Raw genomic sequence first — 16,007 nt, 5'->3', positions numbered from 1 at the left:
TCCCGTTGAAATTTAAATCTGTTGGTTTCTCTTGCATCTTAAATCAGAACAGAGTTTCCACATTTTTTTTTTTTTTTTGCCACCACCCTCTCTCTTTCCATCGTTTCGTTGCCATTTTTTTTTTTTTTTTAAGATTTCAAGTAATCTCCCAATGTTGGACTTGAACTCGAAACCCTGAGATCAAGAGTCACATGCTGTACTGACTGAGCCAGCCTCATTGTCACCTCATTGTCAAGTTTCTTTCTTTTTCTTTTTTTTTTTTTTTAAAGGTTTTATTTATTAATGAGAGACAGAGAGAGACAGAGAGAGACAGAGGGAGAAGCAGGCTCCATGCAGGGAGCCCAACGTGGGACTCGATCCTGGGTCCCCAAGATCAGGCCCTGGGCTGAAGGCGGCGCTAAACCGCTGAGCCACCTGGGCTGCCCCATTGTCAAGTTTCTTAAGCGGAGTAGTCTCTGTCTCCTCATCTATCACCTACCTACTCCTTATCCTATTTCTGTTTTGAGATCTAGCCTATCATTCTATAGAAACTGTCTCTGTCATGGTAACTGATCATCTCCATGTTGATAAGTACAACAGTTTTTCTTTACTTCCCTAACTTAACCTCTTAGCACTTTTTGGCATTACCATTTCCTTTTTCTTAAAACATTTTAATTTTTGGCTGTGTGCCATTAAACTGTCCTAGTTTTTCTCCATCCTTTTGTTGGTAGGTAGCTTTTCAGTTTCCTTTGCAGGCTCATTTTCTACTTGGCTGCCAAATGTTTTAAGTTCCTCAATTCTTAGTCCTGAAAACCTCTTTCTCTGTATAAATCTTTTTGGCAAGTTCACCCAGTATCCATAGTTTTTCATCTATACTCTCATCATTTTCAGATTTATATTTGTAACTAAACTATTTCTAAGTCTTGGTTCAGGTGCCTTCTAGACCAATACTACTCAAACTCTACAGGGAAAGTTTTAAAATATATATTACAGCTCAGTGCTGTTGTAAATTACAATAAAATGTAATTACTAGAAAAGTAAGTTTAAAAATAGAAATTGTATTAGATTCCACAGATTACTCTGTCCAGTTGTCATAAAAGCTTCTAAGCCCTTATTTGCTGTACTTACCCCACCATGAACCAGTAAAATAGTTCGCTGACCAACTTTGTATAGCATTATGCTATACATACATCTTCTCTTTGATTTTTCTTTCTTTTTTAAAACATTTTTACAAAAATTATGTACTTATTTTAGAGAGAGAGAGAGAATAAGAACAAGCTGCTGCTTGATATTGCCTACTGCCCTAGGGTATCTTGATTTTCCTTAGGTGGCCCCTTCTTTTCTTCTATGATTTTGCCTGTACTCTTTCCTCAGATGCACAGTGCTCCTGTCTGTGCAGTACTTCTCTGTCCAAGCTATTCTCTTTGCCAAGAATTATCTTTTTTTTCCCCCTCTTTGATTAATTAATTCCTACTCTTCCTTTGGATCTGAATTTAAACATTACTTTCTTGGAGAAGCATTCTCTGTTTCTTCCAAACTAGATTCCACATAAGAGGCTCTCCCAGCACTTTAGTTATTCTTCATTCTATTAGTTTCCCATTACACAGTTATTCAGTGATTAATAACTCTCTCATCCTGTTAGATTATAAGCTCTTTGAGGCCAGGAACCATCCGCTTTTGTTCACTTTGTATCCCTTGTGCCTAGCATATTATCTGCCATGTAGTAGGCACATAATAAACGCTGAATTAACAAATGAAGAGCGGTGGTTGTTTGAAATTACCTTTACTAATCTGGCACATGAAGTGCTCAATAAATGTATAGTTAATTAATGAGGAAAGTGGATGTTGAGATGTATTTTTAAAGTACAGTATTGGAGGAATGAGGACTTGTGAAGAATTGTGTGGAGGACAGCTTGAGTAGATTTGAACACTGTAAGAGAATGCATGGAGATGAATTAGGAGATAAGGCCAGTGGATGAGAATATGAACATGATCTTCATAGGGAGGAAGTGGAGGTATTTGTAGAACTGGTGATTTGTCAGATCCTGATGCATGGTGAATGTGCAGGACAGGACGGAAGGAAGAGAATAAGAAAACCTAGAATCTTGCTAAGGACTGAATACCCCTGTGAGTTACTTATCAAGAGGGAAGGGTAATTCATTGAGGTTTAGGAAGAAAGAAGGGATAGAAACTGAACATTATGAAATCGTCAAAAGGATACTCTGCTGTTATTGATTAGTAAACTCTGTAAGAGACCAAATGCTCATAGGAAAGCTGAATTTCTTTTCAGCCTCGTATTATGAAATATGCTTCTTTTATAAATGCTCAGTACTGTTGATCTTAGCTCCGTGAGATGCTTTGTTTTTCTAGATTTGTTCAGCTGATGACAGAAGGAAAATATGTTAGGTAGGTATTTTGTAGTGGCAAAAATAATTAAATCAGACATTTTCAGAGGTGTTGCCAGTTGGGCTGAATTCTGGTCTGTTCCTTTGGCAAAAGTTGAAAACACTAATGATCATTTTGGTCAGCATATACTTGCTTAAGGAATAAGACTTGTGCTATTATCTTACCTGTGTATTTTTGGGATTAGAAAAGAAAAATAATCTGATTGGTATCATGTGACTGAGAAGTGGAAATTTAACTTAACCCTCCAGAGCTAAATGCCAGTTATCCAGCTCAAGCCTTTGAATACTGTAGTCAACTCAACTTAGAATCTGTAGTACAAAAGTTACTATGCAAATACGAAAAGCTCTATTGCAAGTATGTTCAGTTTTTTAAAAATTAGAGATGATTTTTCTTAAAAGGTGAAAACTAATACCTTCCCAATTAGACATCTTTTTTAGTTAGCACTCCTGTCGTCAGTCAGTGGATCCTCAAAAAGGTTTGGTTTTAAGTCTTTTTGTTTAAGAAAAAAAAAAAAAGAGGGTTGGAACTGGTTCCTCCAGGGTATGGTAAGTGCATTTATGTGGTTATGTGGATAGAGGATTTTTACTTACTCCAAAAGAAAGCAGGCTTTGACTTCACTTAGAAAATAGTGTGAAAATAATTTTCTTTCCCTTTTTCGAAGATGACAAAGTTCCTAAAACATTCCAGAATTTCCTTGTTCAACTTGGACTCAACACTATGAAATCTGCAAACATATGTATAGGTCGACCAGTGTTGCTAACCAGTTTGGATGGAAAGCAAGAGGTAAGAAAGAGTCCTTTTCATTTCCTTAGAAATCCTTAGAAAGATTTGAGATGGTTTTTCTTTTAATTTTCAACAAAGCAGTAGTAAACGAAAAACTGTATCTTAAAAGATCCTCACATCTGTTAACCTTTTACTTTCTTTGATGTCTGTAACTTTCCTGGGTATAATAGCCCCTAAATGTCATGCTGTAGAGAGAGGCTCTTCCTCTGAAGGTAATGACACACACACTATCAGCCCTATCCTTCCCCCTCCTTCCCCCCCAGTCTGTTAGTTATATGTATTTTTTTCCCACAGAAATGCTGTTTGGGAGTATGAAAGTTATCTCTTTTGTATACAAATATTTGATTACCCTCCCTGTTTTCAGCTGTTTGTTCTTGCTGCTATTCATCATGCTTGAGGCTCAAAGCCCAGAACCTTTCCTTGATCATTTTTGCCAGCTTGGCCTTCTTCCCTGCTGCTGGCCTCTGCTTCTGCCATTTCTTCTGCTGCTTCATCAGTCAATGTTCTCTCATCCAGCAGTGTCCTCTGAAAATAATTTGTAATCTATTATGTACTGATGGCACACCTCTCATTCTTTTCATTATTCTTACAAAAGAAAAAAGAATCCTTTCCTGTGTCTTGTGGAAGATTATAAATGTATGAGCTCAGCTCACTATCTGGAGCTGGAAATCTTTGCTTCTCTCCCTTGACATTTCAGTCTGATGAGATCCACGTTCTCATGAACCTCTGGTGCCAGGTTCTTCACTATTTCCTGGATGTAGTTTATGCTCCAGGGTAGATTACCTTACAGTTAGCTTGTCTTTAGTATTTTCTTCCTGTTACATGTTAATGCCTTTGTGACTTTTCCTAAATTGCCTTTCAAATTTTCTACCATTTTCACTCTGGTATCATTCCTAATCTTCACAAGAAGATGTAATATTTATTTTAAAAGTTTTTTGTAATTTGTGTCTGATTATAACTCCTTGGGGATAAGGACTATGTTTTATAGCTCCATATGCGTAGCTATGCTTAGTTTTCTAACTTTATAAATTAATGATATTCTATGAATATTTATGTTCTCATATTTTTATTTCCTTTGTTCTGGGCAGGTCTATACGGCCTGGCCTGTGGCAGGATTTCCTGGCGGCAAGGTTGGCCTGAGTGAAATGGCACAGAAGAATGTGGGTGTGAAGGTTGGTGATGCTATCCAAGTCCAGCCTCTGTTGGGTGCTGTGCTACAGGCTGAGGAAATGGACCTGGCACTCAGGTTTGGCTCTTTTCTTTGGTGACAGTCTGGATCAGTGCTGCCCAGTGGAAATAAAACAAGAGTCACAAATGTGAACCACATATGTAATTTCGCATTTTCTGGTAGTCACATTTAAGAAAGAAAATGAAACTGGTGAAATATTTCATTTAATGATTTAGTCATTATTTAAATATCACCTAACATTTAATATTTAACCAGTTATCATAAAATTTTAACCTTATAAAATTATTAATAAGATACTTTTCAAACTAAATCTTGAAAATCCAGTTTGAATGTTATACTTGTAGCACATCTCAATTTGGACTAGCTACATTTAAGCACTTGATAGCCACACATGGTGAATGGCTAGTGGTCTACTGTATTAGATAGCACAAGCTAGATGAGTGCCACCTAAGGTATCGACTAGAGACTAATGCCCTATGATTAGAGTATGACCTGATATTTTAGGTGAGAGGAATTAGTATTGATATATATTTAGCAGTAGTTTTCATCTTGTTTTGCAGTGTAATCAGGGCTGTTGTAAAGGAGGGAGTAGGTTACTGTGAATAGACAAGAAACAAGTTTTTTTTTTTTTTTTAAGATTTTATTTATTTATTTATGAGAGATACAGAGAGAGAGAGAGAGAGAGGCAGAGACACAGGCAGAGGGAGAAGCAGGCTCCATGTAGGGAGCCCGACGCGGGACTCGATCCCGGGTCTCCAGGATCAGGCCCTGGGCCAAAGGCGGCACTAACCCGCTGAGCCACCGGGGCTGCCCAGAAACAAGTTTTAATCAAGACTCTTCCAGGGGCACCTGGGTGGCTCAGTCTGTTAAGTGTCCAACTCTTGGTTTCAGCCAAGGTTGTGATCTCATGGTTCATGATATTAAGCCCACCACCCCTGCCACAGGCTCTGCGCTCTGAGGAGTCTGCTTGAAGATTCTCTCCCTCTGTCCCTCCCCTGACTCATGTGTGTACTCCTGCTCTCTTTATCCCTCTCTCTCTCTCTTCAAATAAATCTTTAAAAAATGACTTCAAGCAAAGTACTCGATTATATATTTTAACTTGCTGATTATTCAATCTAGTAAAAACAGTTATTTCTATCAGATTTTGAAATAGTCCCTTACCAAGGACTAATTGAATTACCTCATCAATACAGTTAACATATATCACTCATCCTCTTGGATACTCTGTATCTAATGGGATTGTAATTGAGTTCACATATGCAAGTCTTATCAAGATTTGTTTAAAGAAAGCAATTTTGATACTTTAATACTACTGTACTAACAATTTTGGGAAGGTATTTATATGCAAGTATCACAAAACATTTTCCAGTCATTAGCTTGATTTTATCTATCTTTTAAAAGATTTTATTTCTTGATTTGAGAGATAGGAAGAGAGCACACACAAGCAGGGGGAGGGGCAGAGGCAGAGGGAGAAGCCGACTCCACATATGAGCAGGGAGCCGGACGTGGCGTTCTGCACCCTGGGATCATGACCTGAGCTGAAGCAGATGCTCAACTGACTCAGCCACCAAGGTGCCCCTCATTAGCTTGATTTTAAAATGTTTTCTTCTCTTTTGCTACTTTTTTAGATTCTAAGCTTGAGCTTCAGCAGATTTTTTTTTTTATTTTTACAAACCGGGAAACTTTTCAGAGGAATTAATCACATTTTAACAATAAAATAAAAGGAAGAAGAGAACTCAACATGCGCTGTGTACTAGCACACATACATGCACACACGCTTTTTCCCTCTTCTCTCACTCCTCCTGCAAAGTGCCCCTATTTGTCCTTTTCTTAAGGATGAGGAGGTGGGCTCCATGAGAAGTAACTTACCCATTATTTTGTGGGTTAGGTTTTTCTACTCAAATTAAACAGTATTAATCTTTAGATTGTTTTGAGACAGTGCTGCAGGTTGCAGTTATCAGTTGACTGGTTTTTTGATGATCTAACTAGTGTGACCTCTTGAGGGCGCAGCAGTCTTAGGTGATAACAATTGCCTACAGCAGAGGAACTAGTGGAAATTGGTCTTTAAAATTTTATTTTAAAAAAATCTTGTGTTTTAAATGTAGCAGAAGGGCTTATGTAAGAAACTTACTTTCCAGTAAGAAAAATCAGTAATTTTATTCTGTTGATTAAATCCTTCAGTTGCTTCTGAAGTTTTATTAGTAAGATTAGAGCTCTTTCTAGTGGAAGTGATTTTATCTGTACCCACTTACTTTTCTTTTTTTTTAGATTTATTTATCCACTCTTTTTTTTTAAAAGCAAAACTCTTAATATTTTTATGCTTATACACATTTGTAAGTATCCTCTCTTCAGAGTTTAATAAATAGGTATAACTGGTTTCAGAATTCTATAAACAAGTGATTTTGAGAATTTTAAGGAGCTACAATTTCATATGTAGTCTATATATATATATATTTGATTTCAAATTTCCTTCTTCTATTTTTTTTCTCCTTTATGTTAATATGTACTCAGTTCTCATTATTAGTGGTCAGTATGTTCTATAAAGTTGCTGTGAACATTACATTAGCAAATACTGAACCATTGTTCCTAGAGGTATCTATGTTTATATATACATTAAATATATGCTTATATTTAATGTTACGTTTATATTTACATATACTTAATGTGTATAATATATAATAGTATGTACTAATAACATTAATATATTTAGTGCATATTTAGTATACAAAAATACATATATCTTATATACATTATAATCTTAAAACAACTCATTCTGATAGATTTTGTCTTCTTTAGTTTATGAAAGAGCAGCAGTAGTTCAGGAGTGTTAAGTGACTTGCCTGAGGCCACCTCACTATACAGATGCCAGAGTTAGAATTCAAATCTCCAGCTGTTGTAAAGAGCTGGGACTTTTTGCTGTACACTGCACTGCCTCCTCCTGTCTCTACTCTTCTTGTTACTTCTGAAAGAATTGAAATAAGAGTACTTTTTCAGCCTCTGCTAGGAAAGTGCTTAGCGACTCAAATTTTTTTTGCCTGTTTTATGTATGTCTATTAGTGACTAGGAAAGCTCTGCTCATATTGATTTTTAGTGTTACAAATACATTTTAGCAAGTAGGTGAATCTGGGAATAATGAAGTTTACTATATTGATTTTGTTTGTTGCTGATAAAGTATTTGGAGAAGAAAGCTTATATTTGGATCAGATGAGTCTACTAAAACTATCTTCTTGAGATAAACTATTGCCTCTCCACTGCTGTCTGACAGAGCTCACAACTGTAGGCCTTTTCTGCCCATATGGGCTTCTTATATGGGGGGAGGTAGGAAAAATGCACGTATTCTGAGAACTCTCCAAGAACATGTTCCTTTACAAGTATATGTACCTACTTCCTGCACTCAAGCAACCTCCTGGAAGATAGTCATTAGTAGAAGAAGGGCTTCTCATTTTTCCCTTTCTGGAGAAGGGAAAGGCATACCCCTCTCCAGAATTAAATTTCATTATACTATTAATCTCCTGTCTTCTTATTTCTACCTTTTTAGGTAATGTCCAATAAAGGACTTAATTTTCCTGAAAGATAATTTATAAATTTTAGAAAAGGAATGAAGTAAGCTATTAATAAAAGCCTTTCTGGTAGCCCGGGTGGCTCAGCAGTTTAGCGCCGCCTTCAGCCCAGGGCCTAATCCTGGAGACCTGGGATTTAGTTCCACGTCAGGCTCCCTGCATGGAGCCTGCTTCTCCCTCTCCCTGTGTCTCTGCCTCTCTCTCTCTGTGTCTCCCATGAATAAATAAATAAAGTCTTAAAAAATAATAATAATCATAAAAGCCTTTCTTCAAGCTAGGCAATTTCAGAAAGGAAGTGATTAATTTAGGCCAGTGTTTTTCAAATGTTTTTGGCTATGACACACAATAAAAAATACATTTCATTGTGATTCAGTATATGCATATGTGCACAAATACAGTGCACATATGCACACATATGTGTGTACCTGTATATGTGAGTATATAGATGTGTGTATGTATGTGTAAGAAAGTAATGCTGTTCTAAGCAGTATTTAGTCTATATGTGATGTACTTTGACATTTTTGTATTCTATCAAAAAAAAAATTTCTGGATGGGATCGACTGAAATGATTTCATAATCTAGTAATGAATGGTAATTTTGAAGAACATTGATTTAGGTCATTAGGACACTAAATTGCAAATGGTATTTTCATGCCTATAAGAAATACCTGAAAAACATAAATCATTCCCAAATTGTATAAACCATTTCCAGTTTGTAAACTAATTCTTTTGACTAAGTCTGCCTTGTAATAATGTACATGAAATTTTATATTACATTTAGTTTCTGGTGTACTTAATGCTGTTTTCTCTTTCCCCAACCCTTTACAGTGACAAAAATGTGGATATTAATGAAGAACAACTGACTGGTTGTCTTCTAAGAAAGCTAGGTGAGGCATACATTTTAAATAGTTTTTTAAATTATAAGAAGCAAGGTAGCAGTTAATAAAGTAATGTGTCTTTGAGGACTTGTATAGATTGTAATTTTCTTCAACATAATGTGAAGAGTGTTATTCTTAATGAATTAATGTCCTTTTGGGATAGGAATTTTTTCTCCCCAATTAATTGATTGGCAGTTGGAGAGAATTGGAGAGCACTGGAGAGAATATATGACTTATCTTTGGACAAAGTCAGTGGTAGAACTGAAACTCTTAACCCTTAAGCTCTTCCTCTTTCTAGTGAGAAATGTTATCTTGGAGTGTTAGTTAGGTATGCCATTTTAGGTTAGTTCATTATTGGATGTGGAATGCCACACTTTTTTTTTTTTTTTTATATAGTTGATAGAATTCTAGATGTATTGAACATGGAGGAGTTTTTTTTTTTTTTTTTTTTTTTAATATTTTTTTTTTTTCAATTTTTATTTATTTATGATAGTCACAGAGAGAAAGAGAGGCAGAGACACAGGCCGAGGGAGAAGCAGGCTCCATGCACCGGGAGCCCAATGTGGGATTCGATCCCGGGTCTCCAGGATCGCGCCCTGGGCCAAAGGCAGGCGCCAAACCGCTGCGCCACCCAGGGATCCCAACATGGAGGAGTTTAAAGAGTTATCTTGCCCTTCTGTCTCCAGATGGTGCTCTATCAAATGGGAATTGTCTCTTTTTCATGCAATCATTTTATTAATACTCTTATCTTTGATTTAGTCTTTCTGTCAGATAGGTTTTGTTAATAGATGAAATAGATTGTTATTTAAACATGAAATGGGTGAAGAGTTATACTAACATTTATATTTAAAAAATTATTTTCTAGACGGCAAGATTGTTTTACCGGGCAACTTTCTGTATTGTACATTCTATGGACGACCATGTAAATTGCAAGTGCTGCAAGTGAAAGGGACAGATGGCATGATATTAAGAAGGCCTCAGAATGACTCTGACACCAATGCTCAGGGAATGGCCTATGAACAGTCCAGCATGGAAACCAGTACCCTGGATGTATCTCTACAGCTAAGCCAATTAGATCTGGGAGAGCCTCAGGACCCACCATCGAGCAGTACTCCTTGCAAACCAGTAGATGACAGAATGATAAATAAAGACAATGACATTTTGTTGGATGTTACACAGAATCATGGGGATAGCAGCGGACTTGGACTAGTGGAAGTCACAGAACTTAAATGTAGTTTTGAGTCGGCCAGAGGAGGAAATGAGCAACTTATCAATGAAGAGAGATTGCTGAAGTCAGCTTGTGTGGGAGCAAAGTGCAACACTGATATTTTTTATTTTATTTCTTCAACAACAAGAATTAATTTTATAAAGGTTCATACAAATTCAGAAGAGGAAGACAACCAATTCAAAGTAACTTATGACATGATAGGAGGCTTAAGTAGTCAGCTGAAAGCAATTAGAGAGATTATTGAATTGCCTCTCAAACAGCCCGAACTTTTCAAGAGTTATGGTATGATTCCTTCAGTGTATTGCAACAGAAGTATTAAATTCAAACTAAAAAGCAGTTGGTTCATTCCACTTATGTAATAATTGTTCATCTTCTTTTCTTGTTTTTCTTTCCTGAGTGGTAGGTATGGTAGGAGGTGTGAGTTGCTTTGGGAGATACCAGTTAAGTGAGCCTTTTTTCCATGCTTGATCTCTTTAGGTTGTAAAGTCAATTAGTTTCAGCCTTGTCTCTTCTAATTGCATATTTCCACAATTGTTTGTATTAGATCTAGAATTAGTATCTTGTCATTCTAGATCAGCTGTAATGACCAAAGAAGGAAACCGAACATTCAAATATGTTGGATAAGGCTTCTTTGTTAGGAAATGTAACTGTGTGCAGATCTCTTTGCATTGAAGCAAGTGGTTAAGGGAGTGGTTCCTAGGAAACTCAGGGCTTCCTCTGTGTGGTAATTACCCAGATCCTCTGCATGTATTTGGTGCCTACCATCTCTTTCTCTGCCTTTTCATTTTTCATGAATCTTTATATATATATGAATCCTTTGATTGACATTTTGTTAGTAATGCTTATATAACCTAAGATGGCTAGTTGAGATCAAAATTAGGATTGATGGCTTCCTTTGGATGCCTGTGTTCTTGTCCGAGCTTTGTGTTCTGATATTGAGCTGTGCTATCTGGGATGGAACATGGCAATCGTTTGGGTGTCCAGCCAGTTTTTTACCAGTGTGCATGACCTGGTTGGGTCTACAGAGAGAAGGTCATTGCCAGAGATTAGCATTTGGGCCAGTTAGTACATTTTTGGGGGAGGGGGCAGGGGCAGAAGGTCTGACTCTTTAATTTTGTAATACGAGGTAAATTTATTTATATTTTACAACTCCTATTTGCAGCCACATGACAATACAAGAAACCTAGTAATGCTGAATCCATTGTTCTCTTCTTTTTCTTCTAGGAATTCCCCCACCTAGAGGAGTGTTACTCTATGGCCCTCCAGGCACTGGAAAGACAATGATTGCCAGGGCTGTTGCTAATGAAGTCGGAGCCTATGTTTCTGTAATTAATGGTCCTGAAATTATAAGCAAGTAGGTGCATACTTTAATACAATAAAGTGTTATTAAATGCTTCTTAAAAGTGATTTTAAAAAAATGACTGCATAGCATTCTGTCTGTCTAGTTCATATGTTGAAATACTTTATTTTTTTATTTTTTTTTGTTGAAATACTTTAAATTTGCTTTTAATTGTGTATAAAAATTAAGTTTAGAAAATAGTTTTTGAAAGTAATTTTAAGTATTCTGGAAGTATTAGGAAAATTAAATGAGCTTTTATAGACAAACTTTAAAAACACTAAGAGTCGATCCTTAAATGTTACTTTATTTGTTACAGATTCTATGGGGAGACAGAAGCAAGGTTACGTCAAATATTTGCTGAAGCCACTCTACGGTACTTACATTTAGATTTGTAATTAGTAATCAAGATTATGTTAAAGTAGAGTTACTAACACTTTATATGAAACATGAAAGAACACTAGAAGAATAATACTAATAGCACTAGAAAAGATTGTAAATCTAATGAAGTTGTATTTAATCTATTTTTATTTAGTATTGTTTGGAAGTTTGATCAGTGAGTTATTGAATTACATAAAGTAGGAAAATTAAGACAATGTTGTATGGTAAGTCATGATTTTACTTGAGCATATAAATTTATGATTTAGGATACTTAGGCATATCTAGTTTATCTAGTTGTCTTAGTAGATTGTATTATATTAGCCCTTTATGCTTAAAACCCTTTTTTTTAAAATTATAGTTTGTTTCAAAGGGACAAATCTTTTGGTCTTTTTTTTTTTTTTTTTTAAGATTTTATTTATTTATTCACGACAGAGAGAGAGAGAGAGAGAGAGAGAGAGAGAGAGAGGCAGAGACACAGGCAGAGGGAGAAGCAGGCTCCATGCAGGGAGCCTGACGTGGGACTTGATCCCAGGTCTCCAGGATCACACCCTGGGCCGAAAGCGTCACTAAACCGTTGGGCCACCGGGGCTGCCCTCTTTTGCTCTTTAAAAACAATTCTTATTGATTATTCCTCAGTTTAGGCTACCATATTACATTGTAGTGAGTATAAGAATGTGGTCTATAACTTGGTCTAATGTACTATTCATAATAAGGCTATGTCCCTAACATTGTTTTGGTATTTAACTGATCATAATTCTGCTCTTATCAAAAGAACTTTCATTTTTGAAGTTTTTTTTTTTTCAGAGATAGCAGATGAAATAAGGTAGTCCTTTATAAGGCTGGTAGTCCCAGTACTGAAAATTTGAGAACCAATGGTATACCATATTGTGTAGTGTGTTTTCATTATTATTACGTTCCTGGCAGTTGAAGCTTTCTTTTTTTTAAAAGACTTTATTTATTTATTCATAGAGACACAGAGAGAGACAGAGAGGCAGAGACAAAGGCAGAGGGAGAAGTAGGCTCCATGCAGGGAGCCCGATATGGGACTCCATCCTGGGTCTCCAGGATCACGCCCTGGACTGAAGGTGGCTGTAAACCCCTGAGCTCCCTGGGCTGTCCTGAAGCTTTCTATTGTGAGAGAATTCACATCTTTATATGGGAGAACCGATCACCTCGAAAGTTCTTTTTCTAATAGACAAAAAAAAAAAAAAAAAAAAAAGGGAGCACATTTGGAATTTCTATCCCTTGGACTTTACACCTGCTCCAGGGGACAACTCTGGCCTCCTGAATTGATGGAATCATAACAATTTACTAATTTACTGGGTATTAGCAGGCAAGTTCTATTTTGGCATAGACTGATCTCATGAGCAGTAGACTATTCTTAATACTCTACTTTTTATTGAATTTAGATTTGCTGGAAAGTGATGAATTAATAATTTGGACAAGAATTAATGTACGGTTTTTCAGTTTAACATCTTGTTGCCTTTGTCTTTAATATTATTAACTGAGTTCTAAATTTGATACATTGCATTTCTTTTTTTTAATTAAGTTTTTATTTTAATTCCAGTATAGTTTACAGTGTTGTATTAGTTTCAGGTATACAACATAGTAATTCAGCGATTCCCTACATCACCCTGTTCTCACGATGCTAATCCCCATTACCTATTTCAGTCATCCCTCTTGTAACCATCAGTTTGTTCTCTGTAGTTAAGTCTGTTTTTTGGTTTCTTTTTTTTCCTTTGCTCGTTTATTTCTTAAATTAAACTGATAAGTGAAATTATATGGTTTCTGTCTTTCTGTTACTTATTTCATTTAGCACTATACTTTGTAGCTTCATCCATCTCATTGCAAATGGCAAGATTTCTTTCTTTTTATGGCTGAATAATATTTCATTGTGTATATATACTACATTTTCTTTATCCATTCATTCATCAGTGGACATTTGGGCTGCGTCCATTATTTGGCTATTGTAAATAATGTTGCTGTAAATAAGAGGTGCATGTATACCTTTGAATTAGTGTTTTTGTATTTTTTGGGTAAATACCCAGTAGTGTAATTTCTGGGTTGTAGAGTAGTTCTATTTTTAACTTTTTGAGAAACCTCCACAGTGGCTGCACCAGTTTGCATTCCCATCAGCAGTGCATGTGGGTTCCTTTTTCTTCACATCCTCGCTCACACCTGTATCATGGTTTTTGATTTTAGCTGTTCTGACAGGTGTGAGGTGATAATCTCATTGTAGTTTTGATTCACATTTTCCTGGTAAGTGATGTTGAGGATGTTTTCATGTGTCTATTGGTCACCTGTGTATCTTTGAAGAAATGTCTGTGTCTTCTGTTCATTTTCAGCCGGATTATTTGTTTTTTGGGTATTGAGGAGTATCAGTTTATATATTTGGATATATGTCATTTGCAAATACCTTCTTCCATTTAGTAGGGTTGTCTTTTAGTTTTGTTGATTGTTTCCTTTGCTGTGAAGAAGCTTTTTATTTGATGTAGTCCCAGTAGTTTATTTTTGCTTTTATTTCCCTTGCCTCGGGAGACATATCTAGAAAAATGTTTCTATGGCTGATGTCAGAGAAATTACTCCCTGTGCTCTCTTTGTATTTTCAGGTCTCCTATTTAGGTTTTAATCCATTTTGACTTTATTTTTGTATATGGTGTAAGTTTCATTCTTTTGCATGTGTGTTTCAATTAAAAAATTGGAAGTGTTCAGTTTCACTTGAAATGCAATACATCAAATTTAAAAATAAGATGTATATTAAATAATTCATTTTACTTGTTTTTAGACACCCATCTATTATTTTTATTGATGAGCTGGATGCACTTTGTCCTAAAAGAGAAGGGGCTCAGAATGAAGTGGAAAAAAGAGTGGTAGCATCACTCTTAACACTGATGGATGGCATTGGTTCAGTAAGTATAGTACCAATATCTATTCTGTGTTGTGAAAGCAATGATTCCTAATAATACATATATAGTAGCAAAAACTATCAAATATATCTGAGTTTTGGGATATTATAGGACAGGGAAAAATATTAGCCTTAAAAACTAAAGGAAAAAATCCATAAATTAATTTTCTTCAGCAGATATCTTAGTAACTTCTAGGATGATATAATGTCATGTGTTCCTACCATATAAAAAATAAACAGTGATGGGTTTCTTTTGTAGTAAATGGTATTAACTTAAAAATCTGAAGCAAAAATCAGTAAGGAAGATTTAGATCAATTTTACTAAGAAATTTCATGAGTAAGTCTTCTATATTCCTGTAAAAATTGATTCTTTTGGGGCTTTAGGTTTAACAAGTGAAAGAAAAGAAAGTGAAAATAATGGAAAATATGTACAACATCTAAAAAGAATCTACCCATGTTACCACATTCTCTGATAGGGCATTTACTCACATATTAATAAAAACTATGTGCTTACTATGAAAGGAAGATCCATAGGAGCAATGGCAGGAATGAAAAGAAATTTTGTCAGACTCCTGTGACAGCCATTTACCAGAATACAGTTCTTATGCAGGATTGTAAATAACACAATTTTTAGAATCAAAGTATGTTAGAGTCAAAAGAAATTTTAGAAATCATGTAGCCCCAAGCCCTCCTTTATACATTAAAAAACTGGACAGTTAGAACTTTCCTACTGGTAGAAACTAAACATGTGAACATAATGTGAAGATTGGGTTTTAAGTCTCCACTATTTGCTAGTGTGTTACAGTTTTTTTTTTTTTTTTTAAGATTTATTTATTTTAGAGAGAGTGAGGGAGAGCGAGCTCACGAGCATATGTGTGCAAGTGGGGAGAGGGAAGGAGAAGGAGAATCTTTTTTTTTTTTAATTTTTTTAATTTTTAATTTTTTATTTTCTACTTATTAATGATAGGCACACAGTGAGAGAGAGAGAGAGAGAGAGAGGCAGAGACACAGGCAGAGGGAGAAGCAGGCTCCATGCACCGGGAGCCCGATGTGGGATTCAATCCCGGGTCTCCAGGATCGTGCCCTGGGCCAAAGGCAGGAGCTAAACTGCTGCGCCACCCAGGGATCCCAGGAGAGAGAATCTTAAGCAGACTCCCCAGCATAGGGCTCAGTCCCACATCCCATGAGATCATGACCTGAGCTGAAATCAAGAGTTGGATGCTCAACTGACTAAGCCATCCATCCAGGTGCCCCAACAATTGTGTTGACAATTTTAAGAGTAACATAAAAGAAGAATTGATACCTGAGGGAGGCTGGATGACCACGTGATTCTAAGTCTTGGTGCAATAACTAGGTGTGATGA

At 36.0% G+C, this 16,007-nt stretch overlaps 1 protein-coding gene across 6 annotated transcripts in view; it reads left to right on the top strand.

Moving 5' to 3' along the window:
• The window catches only part of SPATA5 (spermatogenesis associated 5), a 351,116-nt gene that overhangs the window by 1,468 nt on the left and 333,641 nt on the right, over positions 1-16,007 (top strand). For all 6 annotated transcript variants that reach the window (XR_003125408.3, XM_025420546.3, XM_025420547.3 and 3 more), the window contains exons 2-8: positions 3,047-3,168; positions 4,257-4,414; positions 8,745-8,803; positions 9,660-10,304; positions 11,247-11,376; positions 11,678-11,734; positions 14,525-14,648. Coding sequence is in view for 5 of the 6 variants with exons in the window: in XM_025420546.3 (XP_025276331.1) it covers positions 3,047-3,168; positions 4,257-4,414; positions 8,745-8,803; positions 9,660-10,304; positions 11,247-11,376; positions 11,678-11,734; positions 14,525-14,648 (1,295 nt within the window). In the remaining variant the exon portion in view is untranslated. The remainder of the gene's footprint in view (positions 1-3,046; positions 3,169-4,256; positions 4,415-8,744; positions 8,804-9,659; positions 10,305-11,246; positions 11,377-11,677; positions 11,735-14,524; positions 14,649-16,007) is intronic.

Source organism: Canis lupus, chromosome 19 (genome assembly GCF_003254725.2).
Source record: "Canis lupus dingo isolate Sandy chromosome 19, ASM325472v2, whole genome shotgun sequence".
NCBI classification, from domain to species: domain Eukaryota; kingdom Metazoa; phylum Chordata; class Mammalia; order Carnivora; family Canidae; genus Canis; species Canis lupus.
Note: the sequence above shows the minus strand (reverse complement) of the source record. Positions and strands in the feature narration are given on the sequence as shown.